Source organism: Podarcis cretensis (genome assembly GCF_951804945.1).
Source record: "Podarcis cretensis genome assembly, chromosome: 11".
Lineage (NCBI taxonomy): Eukaryota > Metazoa > Chordata > Lepidosauria > Squamata > Lacertidae > Podarcis > Podarcis cretensis.
This window is the reverse complement of record NC_137180.1, coordinates 66,346,383-66,372,484: the sequence shown is the minus strand read 5'-3', so window position 1 is coordinate 66,372,484 and position 26,102 is coordinate 66,346,383. Positions and strand designations below refer to the sequence as shown.

The 26,102-nt window shown below is 53.4% G+C and overlaps 2 protein-coding genes and 1 long non-coding RNA gene across 4 annotated transcripts; 1 reads left to right on the top strand and 2 right to left on the bottom strand.

Annotated features, from left to right (window-relative positions):
- Positions 1–791: 791 nt before the first annotated feature.
- On the bottom strand, positions 792–7,661 carry HINT2 (histidine triad nucleotide binding protein 2). 2 transcript variants are annotated; one of them, XM_079995166.1, is made up of 5 exons: positions 7,537–7,661; positions 5,222–5,365; positions 3,960–4,064; positions 1,508–1,580; positions 792–949 (listed from the first exon to the last, which is right to left on the bottom strand). In XM_079995166.1, exons 1-5 carry the CDS (start codon positions 7,609–7,611, stop codon positions 858–860), a joined length of 489 nt encoding a protein of 162 aa, XP_079851292.1. In that variant the 5' UTR covers positions 7,612–7,661; the 3' UTR covers positions 792–857. The 2 variants fall into 2 exon arrangements, with proteins under 2 accessions (XP_079851292.1, XP_079851293.1); XM_079995167.1 differs by having other exon boundaries at positions 1,512–1,580.
- A 608-nt stretch (positions 7,662–8,269) lies between these two features.
- On the top strand, positions 8,270–10,288 carry LOC307226439. The gene is made up of 2 exons (XR_013843420.1): positions 8,270–8,669; positions 9,045–10,288. It is a non-coding gene; the product is annotated as an uncharacterized lncRNA (long non-coding RNA).
- TAF1C (TATA-box binding protein associated factor, RNA polymerase I subunit C) lies at positions 9,327–24,571 on the bottom strand. Its single transcript, XM_079995182.1, has 14 exons — positions 24,395–24,571; positions 23,624–23,723; positions 22,757–22,869; positions 22,554–22,649; positions 21,774–21,844; positions 20,849–21,087; positions 19,437–19,565; positions 19,220–19,337; positions 17,460–17,531; positions 16,341–16,476; positions 16,023–16,154; positions 14,458–14,635; positions 13,770–13,907; positions 9,327–11,648 (listed from the first exon to the last, which is right to left on the bottom strand). The coding sequence occupies exons 1-14, from the start codon at positions 24,554–24,556 to the stop codon at positions 10,507–10,509; spliced, it is 2,826 nt and encodes a 941-aa protein (XP_079851308.1). The 5' UTR covers positions 24,557–24,571; the 3' UTR covers positions 9,327–10,506.
- Positions 24,572–26,102: the final 1,531 nt, after the last annotated feature.

Below are 26,102 nucleotides of genomic sequence, written 5' to 3'. Positions count from 1 at the left end.
GGCGGGAAGGTAAACGGCATTTCCATGCGCTGCTCTGGTTCGCCAGAAGTGGCTTAGTCATGCTGGCCACATGACCCAGAAGCTGTACACCAGCTCCCTCGGCCAGTAAAGCGAGATGAGCGCCGCAACCCCAGAGTCGTCCGCAACTGGACCGAACGTTCAGGGGTCCCTTTACTTTTACCTTGAGCTACAGGGGAGGCAATTTCAAAAATCTATATAAAGGCTTGCACACCAATGTTCTGGGTTCCTCCTCCCTCCTGAATGTGGGGAGTGGGGGACACTGTTGCAACAGTTTAATAAGGTCAGGCTTACAAGCTGCTTTGCTCCTCAATATTCTCTGGTTCTCCTCTATTATTTTCTCCCACCAATAGGGAACCCACTTAAGGATTCAGTAGGGGCTCTTGGGTACCCCATAAGGGAAAGGGAGCAGGTTTTTCTTATAACAATTGCAAGAGGGGGTCTTTCCTCTCCAGCATGCCATTCTTGCAATAAACGTCGCTTTCTGGTTTCCCTAAGCTCAGAGACTCCGTGAGATCAGCTCGGGGAAAGCTCCCTGCCACAGGGAAAGAGTGTTAAGTCCAGCTTCCCTCATCGCTGGGGGTTGGACTGAGGACCCCCCCCCCAAGTCCACAGCTCCATCATTATCTGATTCTGCATCCTTCTCTGGGGGAAGAGCAGGAGCTGTGAGCCAGATGAAGCCCCAGCTGCCCTAGGGAGAAGGACCCGTCCCTAAAAGGGGGGAAAGCAGGCGTCCCCAGGACCCACACGAAGCAAAGACCACGCCAACCAGGTCCCAGGGCTGCTGTTGCGTTTATTCCAGGGTGGCTCCCTTGTGGCCCAGCTGAGGGGCTGGGGGCTCAGCCGGGGGGCCAGCTCATCTGACGCCCGCCCAGAACATGGAGGTGGAGGTGGTAGACGGACTGGGCCCCCTGCTTCCCGTCATTGATCACTGGAAGAGAAGAAAGAGCAGAAGAATGATTGGGGGGGCTCTGATACTGCAGGGAGAGCGCAGGGGAGAAGGGCCCCAGGGCCCCAAGGCAAGGGCCCCAGCCCAGGAGGAGGGAGAGGGCCCCACAATCTGGCTCCAGAGGGGTGACTTGGGGGGCAGGAAAGCCAGGCTTTGCCCCCTGGTGGACCGGGTCCCTCTCTCTGCGCCTGGTCTACCTCGCAGGGCTGCTGTGCAGAGAGGGCAGCATGCAGTGGTCGCCCAGGTCAAAGGAGGAGGGCAGCTGGGGCTGCCAGCGAGGGCTGTTCCAGGGGGATGGTGCCCCCCTCAAGAGGCATGCAGGATTCAGAGGGGCACAGCGCCCCTTCCCGGACTCCAAGGGGGCTCAGGCATCCTGGGGTCACGGGAGGATGATGGCCCAGAGAGTCTTCACCCAGAGGGATACACACAGGATTCCCGCCAGCCTCCAGGGCGGACCAAACCCCCTCTTTAGCCCAGGGCAGAGGGGCAGGATTTCGTGGGGCGGGGGGCAGGGGGTTGGCGTTCTGGGCTGCTACTCACCCACCCGGTAGCCGTCCTCCAGGCCCTCGGCCTTCGCTGTCTTGCTGGCCACCAGTAGCAGGTGGCCCAGGAGCTGGGGACAGGGGAGGGGAAGGGGTCAAGGGGTGGCTCTGAGACCCACAGGGCCAGGCGGGACCCCCACCCACCCTCTGTGTTGCGTACAGATTCTTATTCTGATTACTTATTGATTTTTATTCTATCTATCTATCTATCTATCTATCTATCTATCTATCTATCTATCTCTATCTATCATCTATCTATCTATCTATCTATCTATCTATCTATATCTATATCTATCTATCTATCTATCATCTATCTATCTATCTATCTATCTATCTATCTATCTATCTATCTATCATCTATCTATCTATCTATCTATCTATCTATCTATCATCTATCTATCTATCATCTTTATCTCTATATCTATCCATCTGTCTATCTATCTATATAGATCTCTATATATCTACAGCATATACTTTGCTGGTTTTAAAAGAAAAAGCATAGCACAACAAAGAAAAACACTTCAAATATGTAGTACTCAACCAAAAGTAATCTGAAAAATAGTTTACACTTCTGACATCCAGAACTGAGTTAATTCTTCACTAATTCTAGTATGACTTCTGATCTCCCCACTGTGGTCCCTAGGTTTCCTTTCACTGCGCACTAAGATTCATCTCTCCTTGTAATGGTTCTAGGGGTTGCTCGTGCGTAAGCCGGTGCAAACACCTGGCTGGGTTGCCTGAGTGAACCTTTTCTGTCCGGACAGCCACTCACCCGTGGCTGACTCAATCGCTGGCAGAATCCGTCAGTGGGCGTTTCTTAAACTTCTTCCAGCAAAGAAGCTCTTTGACGCCTAGTCTCCTCCTACTCTCTCTGCGCGAAAGCCTTCTGCGCAAGGAGGGCGTGGGCAGCGGAGGACCCCTACTCTCCCCGCTGGTCCCCGGCAAGGAGTCATGGGACCGCCTCGCCGCTTCCCCCACCTGCCCCCCTTCTCCACTGGTGCTACGCTGATTCTCTTCCCCAGAAGATGGGCTGCCTCTCCCAATCCCGGGACGCTCTCTGGAATCCCTCTGGATTTTGCTCTCTCCCTCCGGCACTGATGGCAGTTCCCTGAGACTCCTAAATACTCTTATCGTTTTGGCTCTGTAACTATCTCCTAACTCATGCAGAAAATTGATCCAAACCTGCCACAGAATTTATGTCATTACAATATTTTTTAAAAAGTATTCTCTATATATATTCCACTTAAAAAAAATATTGTAACCACATAAATTCTTATCCTATATTCTTATTATTTATTGAATTTATATACTGCTCTATACCTGGAGGATGTTTCACAGAATAAAATCAAGATATAAAACCACAAAATACATAAAAAATAAAACAACAACCCAATAGCTTCTGCCCACCAAAAAAACACATTTTAAAAGGGCATAAGATGTAAATCGGATCATCCAAAGGCCTGGTTAAAAAGGAACGTTTTTGCCTGGCGCCAGGTGAACTTCCCTGGGGAGAGCATTTCACAGACGGGGAACCTCAAAATAAGTCCTCCAATAAGGGACAAAAGGGCTTTGGGAGCATGGGAGCATTGATAATGTGCCCTTGGCAGGGCCAGAGTTAGGTTTGTTGAATATATGCTATATGGTAATTTATGGACTTAATAGATATCTCAAGCCATTTGCACATAACAAAATATGTATTTTATCAAAGTAATTGTTGAACTGAAACTAAGAAGTATATTAATAGTGAAATATAGAAAGGAGCAAAGCAGTGCTGTTTTAGGGAGCAGGCTAGCAGGCGGGGCCCAGGACTTACATCATAGGAGCCAACACAACGCAAAACACGGTTGCTCGATGTAAGTTTTATTTTATTTGTTTTTTTATCTTATATTTTGGAAAGGGACATCCAGGTTTTTTTGCTTTAAAAATTTTGGGGGCCCCCAAGAGAGTGGGGCCCTAAGGTAGAGCTTGTGTAGCTTATACGTAAATCCAGCACTGGCCCTTGGCGCTCGTGACGTTTGGCAGGAGCGTAAGGAAATAAACTGCAAAGGCAGGTCCCTGCTCCAAGGAAACTACATGTGGAGTTTCCACAAATGAGAGAGAAAGGGCACAAGTGAGACAAAAAGCACCTCATCAGGGATGCTTTTTACCGCTCCCTCTGGAATATGGCCATAATAGAGACTGTTACAAGTAATTCTACTGTTACAAGTAATTCTACTGAGGACTAGAACCCTCAGGCTCCTTTTAGATGACCTGGCATTCCTTCTTAATGAAACCATCATTTCCAAGACAGCTGCCCTCTCACTTCTGTGCCACGGCTGAGGGTTTCTGCCACACCCCCCCCCCCGATCTCTGAATGCCAGTTCCCTATTGATCCTCTCCCCCCTCCCCCTTTGAGCAGGGCTGACCCACCCCCCTCGGGGCAGAACCGGGGTGCTCTTGCCCTCACTCACCTGGGCATCGCTCTCTGCCACGCGGCTGATGCGGGGGATGGGGCGCCGGGGGATCACCAAGAAGTGTACCGGAGCCTGGGGGGCCACGTCTCGGAAGGCCACGCACTGCGGAGAAGGGGGGGCAGAGTCAGGAACCCCGTGGGGGGGAGGGGGTACCCACGACCCTCAAGCGCCCGGTGCCAGGCCTCCTTTGCCTGACCCCAGAGGGGCAGAGAAAGGTGCCCTGACATTAAAGTATTTTTAATCTTTTTTCTGAAGCCACCCAGAGTGGATGGGGAAACCCAACCAGATGGGTGGGGTATAAATATATTATTAGTATTAATAGTATTAGTATAATAATTTATTATTTATATCCCTCCCATCTGGCTGTGTACTAATTAGTATTAGTATTAGTAATATTAGTATTAGTATTAGTAATATTAGTATTAGTATTTTTTTAAATGTTCAGAGTGCAAAGCTGGGCAACTTGGGGAAAAATGGTTCTACCAAACTGCTGGACTATGCTGAAATGGCAAAAGTGACCGGGAGACTCAAGATTCAAGAAGATAAAGACTTTAAAAAAGAATGGGCAAAAATTCATAACTTATTTAGGAGACCATTGTAAACAAATAAAAACATGAGCTGGGCTTTAAAAATAACTTGTAAAAAGGTATCTACCAGAAACTTTACAAGTCTTCTTAAGTCCTGCTGGTGCTGTTAATTGATTGCAATTGTCCTTCAAATATTGTATGAATTTACTCCACTCTTTTTGGAATGTTTTTACATAGTTATTTCAAAATATGACAACTGATATGGACGAAATGTAAACAGGAAAAAGTACAAATGCTTTGATATATAAAAGAATTAGGGTAACCATGAGGAGGGAGGGAGGGTGGTCGACAACTCATTTGAGCAACTATGAATGTGAAAAAATAAGAATCTATTTAATGAATACAAAATGGAAATTTAATAAATATTATATTAAAAATAAAATAACTTGTAAAGAAACAAAAGACATGGGTAATTTAGAGAGATAAAAACTGCAGAGAACGTAATGATATGTAGAAAATGTATTTTAAGGACCCACGCAGGGGACAGGGCTGGAGTCACGAGATTCAGAGAATCTCATATGTGGATATGGTAAAAGTTTTTTTTCTTTTCATTATTTTAAATTGGTTCTTGTAAAAACCAATACAACATATTTCAAAGAGAGAGAGAGAGGAAAAAATGGTTCTGGCACACCAGGCTGGGACAATCTCAGCTCCTGCCCCCCCAGTACCCACCTGGTCGTCCTTGTAGATGATGTTGGCAGGGATGGAGCCATCCAGGATCTTGCTGAAGATGGTGGGGCCGGACCCCTCGGCCGCTCGCTGGGCCTTCTCCACCTCCTCGCCGGGGGGCCCTTGGGTGGCCAAAAACGCCCTCGGCTGCAGGCATAGACAGGGGGGCATCAGCCGCCGTGGGCAGAGGCCTTGCCAGTCTCCGGAGGGTGGGCAGCGCCAAGCCTTCCTGCTAAGGGCTATGGAAGGCTGGAGGGGGGGAGCCCTCTGAGTCCCTCCCAACCTGGCAGAGGGGGAGCACCCCACATTCTCAGTCTAGCCTCCCCCCCCCCCCAACCACTCTGCACAGCACAGGATGGATCAAAATGATTTATATTTTTAAAGGGATTTTTAAAATTTAAATTGGATTTTTAAAATAAAATGCTTTGGGAGGAAAAATCTTTCCAAAGGTTTTCTATTTAAATTACATTATAGTCCAAAGGCAATTCATCAGGAAATAAGGATTTGTTTTAAGTTTTTCATGTGTGCTAAAACTCAGTCTAAGGTTGTTGTTGTGGTTTTTTAAAAGAATTGTTTAACCACATCAGTTAACAAACATGGATACATCTGCTATAATGTTATTGTTTTAGTTAAATAAATTATTTAAATTGCTATTAAGGACCTGATTATTTTTCTCCTTCAAATAAAGTACAGCAGAAAAGTGGCCCAAATCTAAACAGTTAATTTATTAAACCTCACAATAATTTCATAATTCCCTGTCTTTGTATTTCTAATAGTACAACCAAATCAGTAATTTTTAATATAACTGTAAAAACTACTCTGAATTTTTATTATTCCAAAAAGGAAACCTTCATCTGGTTGTAAATATTAAGATTATACCAGCAATAAGGAGTCTTTCTGTAAAAAAATTATTGAAATCAAGTCTTACCGACTAGTGATTTAAATCATGATTTAAACCGATTTGATTTAAATCATATCCACTCTGGCACAGTAGTTTTGTTGCCTTTTCTGAGCCTTTCCCAGCTCTAAGAGGTCCTTTGGGGGGGGGGACACCTGCTTTGCATGCAGAAGGGCCTGGGCTCACTCCCTGAAGCCCCTCCTTCCAGACAGGGGCTGGGTGAGACCCCCTTCCAGAACCCCGCAGCCCAAACTGCTTTCCCACGTGGGGCAGCGGTGGCCTAGTGGTTAGACCGGGGTGCCAGGAGGCTAATGGTGCGACTTGGGGGGGGGGGGCAGGTGCTTCCTCTCAGCCTAGCCCACCTGCAGCATGGCTGTCAACTTTTCCCTTTTCTTGCAAGCAGTCCTATTTGGAATAAGGGAATTTCCCTTAAAAAGGGGGGGGGGGGGGAGAGAATGTAAGTTGTTTTTGTATGTAACAACAGCAGCAAGAATATTATTGGCACAAAAAGAATATTATTGGCAAGAAGAATTACCAACAAAAGAAGAATGGAGGATGAAATTAATGGACTAAGCAGAATTAGATAAACTAACAGGAAGGATTCAAAATCTGCGGGACCAGAAATTCACAGAAGACTGGTGTAAATTTACAGACTATTTGAAAAGTAACTGTGATGATCAGATGACGTTTGTAGGTTTGCAAGTTTTGTGAGAATTATTGGAAGTATTGCAAAAATGGATAAAGGTGAGGATGATTAGTTAAGATAATGAAAGGCAATATGAACTTAAGAAATGCATAAGAAGTGGTGAAAACGGTGGATCATCAGAGGTGCTGATGGAAGTCCAAAAAAAATTGTATAGGTGATGAAATTTTGTGGTTTGTACTATAATTTATATATTCAATTTAATACAAATTATTTTAAAAAATAAATTTAAAAAGGGGGCAAGTTGACAGCTCTGCCTGGCCGGGTTGTTGTGCGGGCGAGAGGGGCGGGCTAGGAGCGAGGGAGGAAGAAGAGGAAGAGGAAGAGGAAGAGGACCACCCAGGTCGCCTGGCACTCCTTGCCGGAGAGAGATGCAACAAATGAGCCTCGCGCGCCCCCGCTTCCCCGCGCGCGCGCCCGTGCGCGCCCCCTCCCGTCCTCCGCTGGAGGCGCTGCAGCCGCCCAGGTCTCCCTCGGGGGGGGGGCGGAGAGAGGGAGAGGGAGAGAGAGAGAGAGAGTTAGTTAGAGACGCTTCCCGTGGAGAGTGAAAGGCAGACCACCCACGTCGCCCCCCCCCCGGGTCTGGAGCAGCGGGGATCCCCAGCTGCCGGGACGGGGCGACCTTCGTGCCCCCCTCCCCGAGGGCTGCGGAGGCGAGGAGAGAGAGCCCCGACGGGGGAAGAAGGAGGAGGACCCAGGCGTCCGGCGCCCCCCTACCTGCTGCAGCCGACCGAGCAGCCCTCGTCGGAGCGCCCCCCGCCCCAGCGCCGCCGCCGCCGCCGCCGCCGCCATGCCCGCTCTGCTGCCGCCGGAGCCCCGCCCCTCGGACGCCTGGGTTCTCCCGCCCCGTCCTTAACCCTTCGCTGGCCCGAGACCTCTGCAGGAGGCGCAGAGTTAACCTGCGGGACTCCCTGCACAGGAAGCAGTCAGGGCAGGGCCGGATTGTGGCCCTCAGCTCCTGAAGCTCATGGGGCCCTTTCTATGTCCAGCTGTCCTTTGTCAGCAACAAATGGTCGCTGTTTTGTGTGTTGAATAGATGCCAGATGGTCATTTCTGGACCTAAAGTCATTTGCACATGCAGAATGTCGGCACCCTACATATAGAAAGGAGCAAACTTGTGATATTTTGGGGATCAGGCTAGCAGGTGGGGCCCTTGACTTACATCCTAGGAGCCAACACAACACAAAACACTGTTGCTGTATGCAGGTTTTACTTGGTTTTTATCTTATATTTTGGAAATGTACATCCAGGTGTTATTTCCTTTAATTTTGGGGGTGGCCCCAAGAGACTGGGGCCCTAAGCTAGAGCTTGTTTAGCTTATACGTAAATCTGGCGCTGGAGGCAGTGAGGGCCTTGAATGACTTTTTGTGGAGGAGCTGGCTCTCGAGGGCTACCAGCCACTGCGGCTTTGTTTTAACTCAGTAAAGCTCTTAATCTTTCACATTCTGCATTATTCACTTACGCTGCACGTCGATACCCAACCCATCTGGCAGGGTTCCCCCAGCCACTCTGGGAGGCTCGCAACAGAATATTCTTATTATTCATAATAATAAAGCAATAAAATATCAAACACTAAAAACTTCCCGTTTCTTTCAGAGGCAGAACTGCTTCCGAATTCCAGTTCCTGGAAACCTCAGGAAGGGAGAGGGTTGTTCCTGTGCTTGGATCCTCCTTGCAGGGCTCCCCCCCTTGGGGCAACTGGCTGGCCGGAGCGAGAAGAGGAGGCTGGACTTATTGCCCCCCACCCCGGTCCTGATCCGGCAAGCAGGCTCTTCATACGTTAAGGAACCTCCAGCTCCAGAAGCAGTCTATCTGTAGATGAGGGCCACTGGGAAGGAGAGGGAAGGTGGGTCCCCTGGGGCCTGATCCGGCAGCTCTCCTTATGCGTCATCATTACACAGCCCAAGCCACAGGGAGGGGGTGGAAATGAAGGTGGAAGCCGCCCCCAAAATCCCCAACCCTGGAAAGACCAGCCCGTCTCCCGCTTTGAAATGTGTGTCAAATCCTGCATCCCTTCACAGCACTCTGGGGCCCCCTAAGTGGACCAGCCCTCCCCCCCCCCGGCCCCCCCAGAGCCAGGTGGAGGCAGCAGCCCATAGAAGCAGAGAGCTGTACAGTTGGAAGGGGCCCTGCCCCCAGAGGAAAGGCTGGAAAGGGCAGAGGAATTGTTTATAATAATAATAAATAATAAAATTTTATTTATATCCTGCCCTCCCCAGCCGAAGCCGGGCTCAGAGCAGCTAACAACAGCAAAATGATACAACATTCTAACATCATTTCAGTATAAAATCAGTTGTATGCAACCAGGGCAGCTGGACTTTGTTGGCCCCAAAATGGAAGCCACAGGAATTGCCAACGAAAGAAGAGTGGCAGATGAAGATGATGGAATGTGCAGAACTGGCGAAGCTGACGGGAAAGATCCGAATCCAGCATGATCAAGCTATCCCAAAAGGCAGTTGCAAAGAATTAACAACACCAGCAGGACTGACTGAAGAAGACTTGCAATGTTGGTGATTCAGATCTTTTCATATTTATTTGAAAACGTGATAATTGAAATGGATGAAATGTAAACAGGAAGAGGTACAAATGCGATGATACAGTGAAGAATTAAGCCAGGCTGCCTCAACCTCGGCCCTTTGAGACTACAGTTCCCATCATCCCTGACCACTGGTCCTGCTAGCAAGGGATCATGGGAGTTGTAGGCCAAAAACATCTCAGGGCCCAAGGTTGAGGAAGCCTGAATTAAGCCGTAACCACGAGGCAGGAGGGGAGTTGACCAGCTCATATGAGCAAAAAATAATGTGAAAAATAAGGATATATTAACATGTTATAAAATGGAAACTCAATAAAATATTATATACCGTATATACTCGAGTAGAAGCCAACTTTTTCAGCACATTTTTAATGCTGAAAAAGCACCCCTCAGCTTATACTCGAGTGAGGGTCCTTTCGGGCTGCTCCTTCCTCCGCCGCTGCCACCAACAGCCTCTGGTGTGGTGAACAGGCTTATACTCGAGTCACTAAGTTTTCCCAGTTTTTTGTGGTAAAATTAGGTGCCTCAGCTTATATTCGGGTCGGCTTATACTCGAGTATATATGGTATATAAAAAAAGGAAAGGGCAGATGAAGCAGGTTGTGGGCACAGCCCACTGGGGAGGGGAGACAGGAGGACCCTGCTGTGTGTGTGGCGGAAGGACCCCCCACCCCCACCCCAGGATGAGACCCCCGTGAGGAGGCGGAAGCCAGGGTTAGGTTTCTGTGTGTTGCCACTGTGCAGTTGCTTGGAGTCACAGGACTCTCTTTTGCATTCCAGAGATTCCAGGCTGTTGGAAGTCTCACGGAAGACGGATGTGATGTTACTGTTTCCTGTTCCTTTGTTGTTCAGTTGGTTCTCTGCTTTCACAGAGAGAGCATGTATATTTCTTTTCTGTCTGCGTAGTTGGGAATAAATCTCTTTGCAATGTAGCTCATATTGTCTCGGCTCCTTCCCTGCGTGCTGGATACTCTGCGTAATGGGGAAACATGCTTGGGAGCCTCATCCAAGGCTCAGGTCGTTAATCATCGTCGGAGGAGATTCCGAAGGACTTGACCGGAGGAGGAGGAGCTCGGTCATGGCGCAAGTCCGACAGCCACGAGGCCCAGCTGGGCAGAAAGTCAGCTTTATTCCATTGACGGGGAGGAGAGGGGCTCAGAAGCCCATGCGGGGTCTCTTGCGGGGTCCCTGGGAGGAGGGGAGGGGGCGCTGGCTCCCGCGGCTGGAGGCCTGGCTGGCTGGCAGCTCGGCCGGGGGCTCGTCGGGCTCGTCAAAGATGGCCAGGTAGTTGCGGAGGGTCTGGCGGCGCTCCTTGGGGATCCCACGGGTGGAGAGGGTCTGGGACGAGAGCAGCTGCGAGGACGAGGGGGAGCCCTGGGAAGCATCACGGGGGCCTTGGGAGTCGGGAGGGGGGCCCTGGGAAGCAGTCGGGGAGCAGGGAACGGAGACGCGAGACTCGGGTGCCAGGCAGGGGGCTTTCATGGTGGCAGAGGCCAGAGAGTAGAGGCTTTCTGAGTCGGTGGGGACCTCGCTGGGGGTCTGGCTGCTGGCTGCCCACCAGGAGGAGTCGCTGGCATCCGACTGGTAGCTGGTGGTGGAGGTGAAGCTCCCCGAGAGGCTGGGGGTTCCCCTCGCCCTCTTGCGCCTCCGCCGCTGCTCCCTCAGCGCCCGCTGCTTCTGCGCCTTGGTGGCGCCCAGCTTCTCCTGCCACCAGTCGGCCCAGCCGCCGGCCCAGGAGGCGGCCAGGCGCTGCCCCAGCTCCCCTGGGGGGCCCTCCTGCTCCAGGCCCGGGGGCGAGGGGGCCCTGCCAGCCGGCTCCCGGGGGCACACGGCCCGCTTCTCCCGCATGGCCTGGCGCAGGCGCTGCCGGGCCTCCCCGTAGGAGGGGGCCTGATCCCCGACCGGCTCCCGCAGCTCCCGGCGAGCAAAGAGGCGGCTCTGGCTGAGGATGGCTGGCAGCCGCGCCCGGCCCTGGGCTGCCTTGGGGAGACGCTTCCAGGCCTTCCGGAAGCCCCTGATCCAGCGCTGGTAAGCGGAGGGGGCGGCCACAGGTGCTGCGGGCGCAGCAGATGGTGGAGGGCAGCCTTTGCGCAGTCCGGCTGCTTCGTCAGGGCCTTGGAGGGCACCCTCCTCTTCCTCCTCCTGCGGGGCTTCGGGGGCCGGTTGTGGCCCCTTGCAGTCTCCTTCTTCCTCCTCCTGGTGGAGCAAGGGCTGATAGAAGAGATCGCCGGCCTCGGAGACCTGGAAGACCAGCAGGGTCTGACTCTGGCCCTGCTGACCCAGGGCGGCTGCGATGCCTGGGGGTGGAAGAGAACCGTCAGTGGGGGGCTGCACTGGGTGGAGGAAAGAGGGCACGGCCCGAGAGTCCGGCCCCTTATTTCAAGTGGTTAGGAGAGCCCAGAAGTCACATATTCAGTCGCCAGATTTTGTGCTGCCGTGATAGATATCCAACGAAAAATGGTCTATGCTACAATTCAGTCCCAAACTGAAGGCCCATCTTGTTGGATCCGCACTTCTAAAGCCCACCCCATACAGCTGTGTTGATCTTTTAATTTTTCTTATAAATTTGTACTCACCCATTAAAGGTAAAGGTACCCCTGCCCGTACGGGCCAGTCTTGACAGACTCTGGGGTTGTGCGCCCATCTCACTTAAGAGGCCAGGGGCCAGCGCTGTCCGGAGACACTTCCGGGTCACGTGGCCAGCGTGACATCGCTGCTCTGGCCAGAGCCAGAGCCGCACACGGAAATGCCGTTTACCTTCCCGCTGGTAAGCGGTCCCTATTTATCTACTTGCACCCGGAGGTGCTTTCGAACTGCTAGGTTGGCAGGCACTGGGACCGAGCAGCGGGAGCGCACCCCGCCGCAGGGATTCGAACCGCCGACCTTTTGATCGGCAAGTCCTAGGCGCTGAGGCTTTAACCCACAGCGCCACCTGCGTCCCTCTGCGCCACTTCTGAAGCCCACCCCATACAGCTGTGTTGATCTTTTAATTTTTCTTATAAATTTGTACTCACCCATTATCTATGCTTAATTAGGTATTCTATGTATATGTTTAAATCTACGTTTGGTTGTTGCTCCCTTTTATTTCATAATTATTCGCTTAGATTCATACTGTTATGCTATTTATTTAGATGTTTTGTTTATGCTGGTCTATGACTGTAATAAAGTAATAAAGTAAAAGTAAAGTAAAAGGGGTCAGGGCTGCGGAGCATCTTCTTTCATAAAAGAAGAGACGAAGAGTTTGGATTTGATATCCCGCCTTTCACTCCCTTTAAGGAGTCTCAAAGCGGCTGACATTCTCCTTTCCCTTCCTCCCCCACAACAAACCCTCTGTGGGGTGAGTGGGGCTGAGAGACTTCAGAGAAGTGTGACTGGCCCAAGGTCACCCAGCAGCTGCAGGTGGAGGAGCGGGGAAGCGAACCCGGTTCCCCAGATTACGAGTCCACCGCTCTTAACCACTACACCACACAAACACATCTGTCCACACCGCTCATAGAATCACAGCATCTTAAGACTTGGAAGGGCCCCCGAGGGTCATCTAGTCCAACCCCCGGCAATGCAGGGATCTCAAGCAAATCACCCCGGGCATATGGGCATCAAGCTCTGCTTAAAGACCTCCAAGGAAGGAGAGTCCAGCATCTTCGGTGGGAGACGAACACTGTAAGCAATTAACAACACTAGCAGGGTTGTAAGAAGACTTGTAATGTTCATGATATGTAGCCTTTTCCTATTACTTAAAATCAGAGAACAGGAGGAATAAGGGAAAACTAATAAATGCTCGGATGTAAAGATATAAACTGGGAAACCATGAAGCGGGAGGGAGGGAAGTCGATGCTCAGATGAGCAATTTATAAAGTGGATGTCAAAAGCAGGTTTAAATGGGAAAAAATGGAAAAGCAATAAAAATGTTTTTTAAACAAACAAACAGCTGCTACATTTCGAGAGCTAAATTACCCTAGTCCGACATTTCAAAGCCAAATGGTAGATTGCTAATTAAAAGTTATTCCCTGAGCTATACAGTGTTTTTTGGTTTCCCTAAGCCCTGCAAGCTTTTGACCCTGGTGGGGCCACCTCTCTCTTCTTGCTTGTGGACACCCTGAAAAGAATTCTCATCAGCTAATGAGACAGGATTTCCCCTTGCAAAAGCCACACTGGTTCTGCTTCAAGCAAGGCTTGTTCTTCCACATTCTTGCTAATTCTCTCTTCAGCGACACCTCCCACCATTTTCCTGGACATGGTCCCCTCTTGGTCCCTGTCACCCCCCCCCCCTGCTTTCTGATGGATCAATGAAGTCCGCTCCTTTGGGTCGGATTTTGAAGGGACTGGTCTGCCCACCTGCCCTTGCTCACCACTTGGGGGAGGGCGTGTGTCTAAGCTGCTTCCAGTCTGGCTCAAGCCCCCCCCCCCCCGCCATGTACCTGCAGTGGGCAGGGCGAGACGCTGGCGCAGAGCCTCCTGCCGGATGGGCACTTGCACAGGGAAGTGGGGCAGGCTCTCGAGGATGGAAGGGACCTTCCGTGGGGGGCCCCAGAGCTGGCAAGGGGTGTCGGCGCCGCCTGCGGAAAGAGGTGGGTCAGTCCCCCAGCCCACAACTGCGTCTCCCAGCGCAGCCAGCCACCCCCAAGTATTCACACCACCAGAAAAGCTCTGGAGCAGCAAGATCAGGCCAAAGGGGGGGTCACCCAATCTTGCATCACTGATGTTGGGGGGCACCAGCAGAGCTTGCCAGAGGGGGCTCTATAGTTTCGGTGCTGCGTGGCGTCCTACTTGGGGGCGTAAGAGCATAATGGCCTGGCCGCTGGATCAACTGTGATCCAGAAGCATCGCTGACCACAGAAGCATCGCCAGGAAACCCTGGCCAGTAACCGCCTCCTCCCACCCCAAATTTTGTCTCCTCCTCTTTTAAAGCCATCACCATCCTTCTGCTTCTTTCAACATCCCACTTCCTGGCAGGAGAGGCTTTTGGGCATCTCTGTTGTGCTAGCCGCCACAACCCCAAGGTCTCTGGTCAGCCGCCACCCGCTCAGACCCCAGTAAGTGCCTATGCCAATGGGGGGGGGTATGATCCACTCCCTGCACCCCCAGCCCCTGCCTCGCCCCCCCCACCTGTGTACTGCAGCAGCAAGAGTTCTTGGTCGTGGTGGGAGCCCAGGAGGAGCTTGTGGCTGCGCTGCGGAGCGACGGCCGGGCTGAGGAGGCCGTAGATGGGCGGCCGCTGCATCATGTGCTCCCAGCTGAGGGTGGGCACCAGGGGGAAGCGTTCGTCCAGCACGTAGACTGAGAACTGCGGAAGGAGAGAGGAGCATTCACAGCACACAGACTCCTCAAACTGGAAAGCTGGGAGGGACCCGAGGGTTTGAGGCTGAATCCTGACAAGACAGAAGTGCTGTTTTGGGGGGACATGAGGCGGGCGGGTGTGGAGGACTCCCTGGTCCTGAAAGGGGCAACTGTGCCCCTGAAGGACCAGGTGCACAGCCTGGGAGTCATTCTGGACTCACAGCTGTCCATGGAGGCGCAGGTTAATTCTGGGTCCAGGGCAGCTGTTTATCAGCTCCATCTGGTACGCAGGATGAGACCCTCCCTGTCTACAGACTGTCTCACCAGAGTGGCGCATGCTCTGGTTATCTCCCGCTTGGACTACTGCAATGCACTCTACGTGGGGCTACCTTTGAAGGTGACCCGGAAACTGCAATTAATCCAGAATGCGGCAGCTAGACTGGGGACTGGGAGCGGCTGCCAAGACCATATAACACCAGTCCTGAGAGATCTGCATTGGCTCCCAGTACATTTCTGGGCACAATTCAAAGTGTTGGTGCTGACCTTGAAAGCCCTAAACGGCCTCAAAGGCCCAGTATACCTGAAGGAGTGTCTCCACTCCCATCGTTCTGCCCGGACACTGAGGTCCAGCTCCGAGGGCCTTCTGGCGGTTCCCTCACTGCGAGAAGTGAGGTTACAGGGAACCAGGCAGAGGGCCTTCTCGGTGGTGGCACCTGCCCTGTGGAACACCCTCCCATCAGATGTCAAAGAGAAGAACAAATATCTGACTTTTAGAAGACATCTGAAGGCAGCCCTGTTCAGGGAAGCTTTTAATGTTTGATGCATTACTGTATTTTAATATTTGGTTGGAAGCTGCCCAGAGTGGCTGGGGAAACCCAGCCAGATGGGCGAGGTATAAATAATAAATTGTTCTTTTTGTTATTTTTCTCCTTCCAATAAAGTACAGCAGAAAAGTTGTCCAAATATAAACAGTTAACTTATTAATCCTCACAATAATTTCATAATTATTGGTCTATGTATTTCTAATAGTACAACCAAATCAGTAATTTTTAATATAATTGTAAAAACTACTATGAAATTTTATTATTCCAAAAATGAAACCTTCTTCTGGTTGTAAATATTAAAATTATATCAGCAAGAAGGAGTCTTTCTGTAAAAAAATGATTTAAATCAAGTCTTACCGACTAGTGATTTAAACCAAATCTTACTGACTAGTGATTTAAAATGTGATTTAAATCGATTAGATTTAAATCAAATCCACCCTGTTTGCCCCTATGATTTCCACCTCAGGCATGATTTCCACACAAGTGCATGAACACACAGCTCCAGCTTGGGAAGTCTCAAGAAGACCCCTGTGCCCGTCTCTGGAGGATGAGGAAAGCCCTGGCACTCACCTGCGTGGCAACGAGGTGCTGGTAGGGCTCAGCCTGGCCCAGGTACTTGGAGAGGACCACGCGCTCCCCCCGCTGGCAGTCTGCCTCGCCCCCCACCTTGAAGAGCTCCACGCGATGTTGAGAGTCGGACACCTGAGGGCAACCGAGAGGAGCAGCCTGAGCCCCGGGAGAGCAGGGTCCCCTGGCACCACCCCTGGAGGCTCCTCTTGTCCCCCGAACCCGCCTTGGGTGGGGCAGCAGCAGGACATGTGGAGCCCTCTTGCAGCATCTCCTCTCCCCGCGCCCCCCCCCGACCATCTCCCCTCCCCAGAGTCTCACCCTCTGGTCAATCCCCACCAGGCCGGTACGGTCGGCAAAGCTGAGCACCCGCGGGTGAGCAGTGAACTCGCTCCATCGCCAAGGGGAAGGGTCCCGGAAGAAGAGGGTCTCGCTGCCCTGGTGCAGCCGCTGCAGCCTGGCAAGAAGGAGAGGGCATGGCGGACTGGCGCTTGGCACAGCTCTTCTAGTCTGGCTCACCTGCACTCCATGCCAGCCTCAGGGCGCCAGCCCAACACAGCTCTGGGGGATACTCAGAGCCTGCTGGATCCGGCCAGTCCAGCAACCCATTCTCACAGGGGCCAGCTAGATGTTTGTGAGAAACCCACCAGCAGGATCCTCTTTTAAAGCCATCCCGGTTGGTAGCCATCTCTGCCTCCTGTGGCAGGGAGTTCCACAGTCTACCGATGTGATGCATGAATAACTTTATTTTATCCATCCTGAATCTTCCAGGAAGGGGGCAGGAGAAGGGCTGGCTTCTGGGACTGGGCCCGGCGTGGCTGCCGGCACGAGCCTCGCCCTGTTGTATTTGGGGGAAGGTCTCCCTTTCGAACGCCTCCGAGTCTGCAGATCAGAAGTGCACAACTGCATCCCTGGGGCATCTCATTACATTGCCGGGTTCTTACAATACTCAAACCTGAAGCCCCAAATACGAAGGTTGAGTTGCTGGCGACTCCAACATATGACTCTCTTTCCCTGGAGGTTTTTCAACAGGGGTCAAATGGCCAAATGCCAGGACTACTTCTTTAGCTGAGATTCCTGCGTCATGGGGGGGGGGGGGGGCTGGACTAGATGACCCCTGGGGAACCTTCCAACTCCACAATTTTTTTAAAAACAGCTCTTCGTTTATTTGGGAGAGAAAGTCACCCAAGGAATTTCAGCATTCTCTGTTTTGCCTGTTTCAAGGGGGCAGAAATCAGAAGAACGCTTTTCCAGAGTAACTTCTCATTCCCTTTCCTTTCCTCACTCCAAAATGTAATCCTCAGGGGCTTTTCAACCCTCCCTTTGCCCGCCTCCCCTCCAGAGACAGGGCCAAGCATGTCTTCTCCCTACCCCCCATCCATCTTCATCTGCATGCAAGACAAGGGGGGCCCTTATTAGCCCCCCCCCCCCAGTGCTCACCCTGTCTCCACATTCCAGACATAGAGGGCTCCTCCGTGGGTGCAGAAGGAGAGCTCGCCAGGCAGGTGGGGGCTGCAAGGGAGACAGGAGAGGCATCATGCGCAGCAGGAGATGCAGAGACCCCCGGCCCCCTCCCCAGGCTTAGCTCCAGCCCCAGGCCTGCCCCACTGCAGCCTCTCAAGTAGCAAGATTTATACCCCACTAGACTTGCTTGCAATAAAACTGCTAAGGAATATTAAAAGCATCAATTAAGATCAGTTAACCACGAGTAATAAAGAGCATTTAAGGGATGGTTAGCATTAGGAATACACATAAAAAGGGGTTCTGCTGCCATCGGGAGGATGGGGGGCTGGCTGGGACGCAGCACAACAGGGCCTTCTCTGTGGTGGCACCCAGACGCCCCTCCCCAGGAGATTCGCTGTGGGCTGGCAATACTTCTCTCTTTTCTTTCCAACAGTTTGATCTTTTAATTAATTTCACAATGTGGCGCTTCTTCATTTAGATAACAGGGTGATGAATCCAGTGTTCTGGGCATGCAGAGAGGGCCAGGGGGTGGTTGGAGGGACACACAGAACAGTCTCATGGCCCCGGAAAAGCTGAAGAGACCCTTCTGGTGAGAGGTGTGGGGGTCAGGTGGGATTGCTATGAGGAATTATGAAAAATGGAGAATGCCATTGTGTCCGCCATGAAAGCATGGCTTTAACTGGGCTTGGTTCATTGACAATAATTTCTGATTAAATCCCATAAGCCTCTGCATCTCTGCCCATCTTCTCTACTGTTCATTTTCTCTGCCTCACAGGCACGTATAAGCATTCTGACTGGTTGCTTCACCAGGCATCCGGAGCCATAAAGATAGAAGGTAGCTTTGATGTAGTTTGCTAATCTTTAGGTAGATTTTAAGGGCCAGGAAGAGAGATCACAAGGAGATGGCAAATACGACCTGTCTTTCCTTTCCTGTTTACTGCTATTTATGACCTCCGGGGTTTGCCAAATGCATTCTTCCTTGATTCCTATTTTATTTACTTTGAACTATGTATGCATTGGACGCGGGTGAGAGCCTAGGACTTGCTGATCAGAAGGTCGGCCGTTAGAAACCCCACAACAGAGTGAGCTCCCATTGCTTGGTCCCTGCTCCTGCCCACCTAGCAGTTCGAAAGCACGTCAAAGTGTAAGTAGATAAATAGGTACCACTCCGGCAGGAAGGTAAACGGTGTTTCCGTGCGCTGCTCTGGTTCGCCAGAAGCAGCTTAGTCCTGCTGGCCACATGACCCGGAAGCTGTACGCCGGCTCCCTGGGCCAGTAAAGCGAGATGAGCGCCGCAACCCCAGAGTCAGCCATGACTGGACCTAATGGTCAGGGGTCCCTTTATCTTTACCTTTGTGTGCATGCTCAAGTAGGAAATGGTTTCTTTGTAGTTACAAGGATTTCTCTGAACTGACTTTGTCCCACGTATTTTTGAAATGCTCAGAGGACATCTGATTGGTTCTTACAAGCGCTGTGCTAAAACTTCTTTTGTTAATAAAGGGGCCTGGGCCAGGGTGTGACGGATTATTATTCGCATCTCCTCCCAGAGTCTTGCTGGCCAAGCCTCGTGTGTATTTTATTAATCAGGGTCCAATCCTTCCTTGCCTTCGGAACGCAACAAGAGGGGCCAGAGAGTGGAGGAGGCTGAACCCAAACATGACTCTGCCTCCACATCACAAGGGCAGGTTTAAAATAAAATAAAATGGTGAGACAAGCCCCCGTTTCTTCCCTCTTACCTGACTGCGATGGAGGAGCAGGGGGTCTCTGTGCCAACCACCTGGAGCAGGACGGGGGCTCCTCCCGGCTTCATCTTCCATGCGCCGCAGTGGTAATCTGAGCGCACCCCAACAAAGTCTGCGCATGGGGGGTGCAGAGCAGAGAGACCAGGCTTAGCACCCTCGGAATAATACTGGGGGAGAAAGGGCAGCGATTTCCAGTGGACGCCTCACTCACCAATGCCGTCCACCTGGGCGGCTGCCACCTGCTGGACCCGGCCGTTGAGCTCAAACTGGGCAGGGCGGCCGCGGGTTCGAGGCCTCAGGGAGCCGCTGGTGGTGGGCTTCAGAGCCACGTCTTGGAAGCCTGATGAAGGAGCAGCTAAGGAAGGGGTACGGGGGGGGTCTTGAGGGAGAGGAAGGAGAGGTCTGGCAGGGGGAGGAACATGGCAGATGGGGGGGGGGGAGAGAGAGACCACCCAGAAAACCCACATGGAAGATTCAGGGAAGAGTATAGGGTCATGTTCAAGGTGCTGGTCTTGACCTTTAAAGCCCTTTGTGGCTTCAAAAAGGTAAAGGTAAAGGTACCCCTGCCCGTACGGGCCAGTCTTGACAGACTCTGGGGTTGTGCGCCCATCTCACTTAAGAGGCCAGGGGCCAGCGCTGTCCGGAGACACTTCCGGGTCACGTGGCCAGCGTGACATCGCTGCTCTGGCCAGAGCCAGAGCCAGAGCCAGAGCCGCACACGGAAACGCCGTTTACCTTCCCGCTAGTAAGCGGTCCCTATTTATCTACTTGCACCCGGAGGTGCTTTCGAACTGCTAGGTTGGCAGGCGCTGGGACCGAGCAGCGGGAGCGCACCCCGCCGCGGGGATTCGAACCGCCGACCTTTCGATCGGCAAGCCCTAGGCGCTGAGGCTTTTACCCACAGCGCCACCCGCATCCCCCTTTGTGGCTTAGGGCCCTTGTTTTTACAGGATCGCCTCTCCTGGTCTGCCCCGCGGAGGACCTTAAGGTCCATGAATAACCATGGTTTAGAGGTCCCGGGCCCTAAGGAAGTCAGACTATCCTCACCAGGGTCTTCTCAGTGATGGCTCTGACCTGGTGGAATGCTCTGTCCCAGGAGACTAGGGCCCTGCAGGATTTAACTTCCTTCCGCAGGGCCTGTAAGACAGAGCTATTCTGCCTGGCCTTTAATTTGAATTCAGCCTGATCTTTTATTTCCCTTCTCTTCCCTCCCCCTCCCCTTTTATGAAGATTACCTGCTCTGAGACCCCACAGCTGATTCTCCCCTGGCCACCAAGGAGGACCAATTCAGCCAGCTAGCCCTGGGGATTATCTAATTGATTTTTGAATTTTATTGTTATTCATGTCTTTATACCATATTTTATGCTGCTTTTATAATTAAGTGTTTTAAATTTGTTGTTAGCCGCCCTGAGCCCGGTTTTTGAACTGGGAAGGGCGGGGTATAAATAAAAGTTCATTATTAGAACCATAGAATCATAGAGTTGGAAGAGACCACAAGGGCCATCGAGTCCAACCCCCTGCCAAGCAGGAAACAAATTATTATTATAAGAAAGGTCAGAGCCCCAGAGCTCTCCCTCGCCAGCTGGCTGCAACCAAGCACCTCTTGCCCCCGGAAAAGGATACAGAGCTGGTTCATGGCCTCCCCAGAGGGGTACACCAGGCAGCCCCTGGACGATGGCCCCCCGCTGCCCTCTCTGGGCAGCCAGGCCAAGGCCCCCCCGGTTGGGGTCTCGTCGAAGGAAAGGCGCCTCCACTGCTCCGCCAGGTCCTCGTGCAGCCAGTCGGCCATCAGCTCCAGGGGCAGCTCAAAGAGCCAGTCCCGGCACAGGCGCATGATGCTCTTGCCCCCAAAGAAGCTGCAGCTGTGGGGTGCGATAGGAATTTTGAGGTCTTAGATATATGTTCAATGTTCATAAGTGTGCCAACCGAGCATGTATATAGATCAGCACAGGAAGACCGACCTGAAACCATTTTTGATTCCCAAACTGTCCCAAACTGACCCAATGATTTCTCTGCAAGGTCAAAGGAAAATGGAAAAGCCTCCCCATTGTCTTTTCCTTCACAAATCCTGTCTTAAGGGCACATTTAAGATATGAATAGGGTGTGAGCCTGTGACCTGGCTCAGGAACTAAGTATTTATCATTACAAAAGACTGGCCAGGCTCCTCAGGGTATCCAATCAACTAACCTGCCAGACGGGAGATAAACAAGGACAGGAGAAAAACAAGACTCAAATTTCTGTTTTAGGCCACCTTTTCTGTGATGCATGTATGATGTTTCTGGGGGTGGTCTTGCTCTAAAAAGGTAAAGGTAGAGGGACCCCTGATCATTGGGTCCAGTCATGGATGACTCTGGGGTTGCGGCGCTCATCTCGCTTTACTGGCCGAGGGAGCTGGTGTACAGCTTCTGGGTCATGTGGCCAGCAGGACTAAGCCGCTTCTGGCGAACCAGAGCAGCGCACGGAAATGCTGTTTACCTTCCTGCCGGAGCGGGACCTATTTATCTACTTCCGCTTTTGCCCCCCACCCTGACCAAGGCGAGTCACTCACCTCACGGCATCAGGGGCATCGATGTGCTTCAGCAGGTGGCTCACCCGGCAGACGTTGCGCCGCTTTTTCCTCTGCAGGGGATGGAAGCAGCCAAGAGGGTCAGACGAAGCCCTAGGAAAGAGTCTCACTCTCCCCCCCCCCTTCAGGCTAGCCTACCTGGCAGGGCTGTGGGGAGAGTTTGAGGACGCACAGCAGAACTTGCTGCTGCTCCTTCTGACAGAGGAGAAGAGACAGGGGCAGCCAGGAGGGAAAGGAAGAAAGCAGGGAAACCAAGCATGACTCAAGTCAGGACGGCACTGCAGTCTAGTGGTTAGTCGGACTGGGAGACCAGGGTTCGAATTCCCCACTTGGACATGAAGCTAAGGAACCTTAGGCCAGTCAGCGCCTCTTGGCGCAGGCCAAGCCAGCTTACTGGGTTATTGTTGGGGGGATTAAAAGAGGAGGGGGAGATCCATAATAATAATAATAATAATAATAATAATAATAATAATAATTTATATCCTGCCCTCCCCAGCCAAAGCTGGGCTCAGAGCAGCTAACAACAGTAAAATAATACAGCATTCTAAAATCAATTCATTCTAAAATCAGTTCAAATCAAATGAATGGCAACCATTGGGCTAGAGATCTGTGATGATTGCCATGTATTAAAAGGTGGGCTATCAATGAAACAAACTCCCCGCCTGAAGGAGGCTCCTCCCTCCATTAGAATCCCTTTGCTGTGCCCCACACCAGAGGGGCAGGACCCAACTCTCTGGGCAGCGACAAGGGAGGGTCACTCACCTGGACTGGCACATCTCCCAGGTGGAAGTTGTCCTGGAGGAGCTGCCCCATGGTGCCAAAGGCCACGTCAGGATAGTCCACAAAGAAGGCGCCCAGCTGCGGGAGCAGAGAGGGGACAGGCTGGGCCTTTGCCTGGGGTCTCACCCCCCACAGATGCCCTCCAACACCCCCCCCCCCCCGCCGGTGGCCCCCCTCTTGACTACCTGATCTGGGAAGCCCAGGGCAGCCTGAGCGCCAGTGTTGGTGGCTTCCGAGGAGCGCAGCATCAGTCCCTGCAGAAGGATGTCTTGGGGAGTCACGGGGGGCACCCTGCAGCCTGGGAGAGAAGGAGAGTCCGTCTGCCACTGGCACAGCGGGCACCTCTTGGGCACAGGCTGGGCGCCCTGCCTTTGGTCCCCAGTGTCTCCAGGCAAAGGCTTCCACCTGACACCCCAGTTCACAGGAGCCTGCCAGGTGACTCCAAAGGAAGCAGCTGCCAGCAGGGCATGGCTAAACTGTGGAACTCCCTCCCACTGGAGGCAGGGATGGCCACAACCTGGACGGTTTGCAAAGAGGACTGGATAAATTCCAGGAGGAGGAGAGGCTCTTGGTGGCCCCAGTGGCTCTGCTCTCCCTCCACAGAGGCAGCAAAGCTTCCCAATACAAGTTTCTGGAAAACCCACCAGAGGGGAGAGTTGTGCCCCCTGGTTTCCCCTGGGCATCAGCTTGGCCTCTGGGAGAACAGGATCCCGGAGCAGGACGGGCCGCTCTGGCCTGATCCAGCCGCCAGCGTCTTCTGATGTTCTTTGGGAGCCTCCAGGCCTAGAGGCAGTCTATCTCAGTTCTTCGGGGCATTTGCCCGCTGTGCCAACAGGATGCTGGACTAGTTGGGGCATTGGCCTCATCCGGCGGCCTGTTCTGCCATAGGCGCCAACTCCAAGGGGCCAGGGGTTTTTGCCCGCCCCCAATAAAACATGCCCACCCAAGTTGATGGGCGTTGCCATTGAAATGACTGCGTGTCATGTGATCTATTCACCTGCCCACCCCCCTTATATGATTCAGGTCAGCACCCCTGGCAGGGTCGCGCTCACCGGCGTTGGGCGGCGTCAGGGGCAGCGGGGCGGCTTCGCTGGGCGTCCATCTCTCCCCGACGGCCTTCGGGAGGCGGCGGGGAACGAAGTGTGGCGGGTCCTGCGGGGCAAAGAGAAGGGGGGTCCCCCCTGCCCACACCTGATGGCAGCCAGGCAGGCAGAGGGAAGGCAGGGTGCCTGCCCCTCCCCTCTGCCCTGGCCCCTCCCCACCTGTACCCCGCCCCTCCCCTCTGTTCTCGGCTCCTCCCCCTCCCCAGGCCCCTCCCCTCTGTCCTCAGCTCCTCCCCCTCCTCTCTTATACTCAGCCCCCTCCCCTCTGTCCTGGGCCCCTCCCCCTCCCCATGACTCCTCCCCTCTGTCCTGGGCCCCTCCCCCTCCCCAGGCCCCTCCCCTCTGCCCTCGGCCCCTCCCCCTCCTCTCTTATACTCAGCCCCTCCCCTCTGTCCTGGGCTCCTCCCCCTCCCCAGGCCCCTCCCCTCTGCCCTGGGCCCCTCCCCCTCCCCATGGCTCCTCCCCTCTGTCCTGGGCCCCTCCCCCTCCCCAGGCCCCTCCCCTCTGTCCTGGGCCCCTCCCCCTCCCCATGACTCCTCCCCCTCTGTCCTGGGCCCCTCCCCCTCCCAGGCCCCTCCCCCTCCGTCCTGGGCCCCTCCCCCTCCCAGGCCCCTCCCCCTCCGTCCTGGGCCCCTCCCCCTCCCAGCCCCCTCCTCCTCTGTCCTGGGCCCCTCCCCCTCCCAGGCCCCTCCCCCTCCGTCCTGGGCCCCTCCCCCTCACCTGCCCGGGCGCCGCGGGGTCGGGCAGCACCTGCCCGTAGCAGCCCCACCCGGCCACCAGCGGGCTGGCCCGGGAGGCGTCGCGCCGGCGGCTGGGCGGCCCCGCCTGGAAGTAGCCCGGGAAGAGGGCGCGCGGGAAGGCGGCCGCCGCCGCCGCCGCCATCGGGGATCGAACTCGCGGCGGCGGCGGCGCCGGAGGAGGAGGCGGAGGGAGCCGAAGAGCCGAGCGCGCTCGCAGACCGCGGGGCGAGCCAGGCGGAAGGAGCGGCCCCAGAGGCGGCGCCGAGAGGGGCCGGGCGGGAGGGCCGCCGGCTCCCCCTAGCGGCCGGAGGGCGCCGCCGGGAAAAGCCTCGCTGCTGGGCGAGGCGATTTGTAGATTTCATCTAGATGCGTTGCAAATACTCTCGTTCTGCTTGGGCAAACGTCCATTAGCAATCCGTTCATTAGTTGCGTGCGGATTGCTTAGAGGGGTAGAAAAGCAAATCTGGAAATCTCCAAATTCTTTGGAGGTCTTTAAGCAGAGGCTTGACAACCATATGTCAGGAGTGCTCTGATGGTGTTTCCTGCTTGGCAGGGGGTTGGACTCGATGGCCCTTGTGGTCTCTTCCAACTCTAGGATTCTATGATTCTATGAAATGCAGGCGGAGGAATCTCAGCTGACCCCCATGTTTTGCTGGGCCCATTTCACAGCAATGGCCAGTGCTATTTTTCAAGAAGAAGAGGCGCCAAAACTCACCGTGAACGCCTTCCTCATTCTCTGGAATGGCAAGGGTGCCCCCCTGAGAGGGGCCAGAACTGAGTTCCCACAAGTTCCAGCTGAAACAGCCCTGTGCCCAAGGCATGCCAGGTGCAAAGAGCAGGGCCATTGCCCTCCCCCCTGCCCGGAAGGGGGAAGGGGCAGCGGGCACACAGCCAGGTGGGCTCCCTTGGCAGCTGGGTGCTCTTTTCTGCCCCTCTAAGTTCCAGCCCAGACATCTCTGGCCACAAGCAAAGCACAAGTGGCCACACGGAGAGATACCGAGAGGGGTGGGCTGCTTGGAAAGCGCAAGCGGAAGTTTGGCCCTTCAGCCCAGAAAGGGGCCCATCCCACAAGGGGGTCTCGTCATCAGAGCCATGGCTAGGTGATCTTGCACCTCCTAGCCAATATTTTTATTTCTAGAGATATTTGTAGCTGATTTTGCACCCCTCCCTTGCCTGGCGGGGGCCTTCCTCACCACTCCCTAGCAACGGCCCTGCTTACCATCCAGCAGAGGCTAAGCAGGCAGGGCCTCATCCTTCCCCTGCTGCCACCCTCCTCCCGCCCTCCTTGCTGTTTAGGGTATCTGGTTTCATTTGCACGGCTCTACAACCTGAGCGTAGGCTGGAGGGGCTCACAGCGGCTTTGGATACCCAGCACAGAGCAAGCAGGTCTCTGGGTCTCCTGCTTCCAGCTCAGCTCTCCGTCCAACTCTCTGGGTATTGTGTGCCTAAAGGTAGAGGGACCCCTGACCGTTAGGTCCAGTCGTGGACGACTCTGGGGTTGTGGTGCTCATCTCGCTTTATTGTCCGAGGGAGCCGGCGTATAGCTTCCGGGTCATGTGGCCAGTGGGGCAGGAGCCCCAAATAATACGAGAGGACGGGCAGGAGGAAAGCCATCTGACTTTGAGGAATCTCAAAATGGGAAGGGACCCCGAGGGTCATCAAGTGCAGTCCCCTGCAAGGCAAATGGG

What these genes read in the sequence shown, in the direction of transcription:
- TAF1C (XM_079995182.1), bottom strand. Translation starts at nt 24,556, where the DNA reads ATGGCGGCGGCGGCGGCGGCCGCCTTCCCGCGCGCCCTCTTCCCGGGC. An exon ending in GGAGGCCATGAACCAGCTCT is followed by an intron (nt 19,566 to 20,848) that starts GTATCCTTTTCC and finishes CTCCTTCATCAG; the next exon opens with GCTTCCAAGACGTGGCTCTG. An exon ending in TGCTCCTCCATCGCAGTCAG is followed by an intron (nt 17,532 to 19,219) that starts GTAAGAGGGAAG and finishes TCTCCCTTGCAG; the next exon opens with CCCCCACCTGCCTGGCGAGC.
- HINT2 (XM_079995166.1), bottom strand. Translation starts at nt 7,611, where the DNA reads ATGGCGGCGGCGGCGGCGGCGGCGGCGCTGGGGCGGGGGGCGCTCCGA. An exon ending in TCATCTACAAGGACGACCAG is followed by an intron (nt 4,065 to 5,221) that starts GTGGGTACTGGG and finishes CCTTCTCCGCAG; the next exon opens with TGCGTGGCCTTCCGAGACGT. An exon ending in TGGCAGAGAGCGATGCCCAG is followed by an intron (nt 1,581 to 3,959) that starts GTGAGTGAGGGC and finishes CCCTGTCCCCAG; the next exon opens with CTCCTGGGCCACCTGCTACT.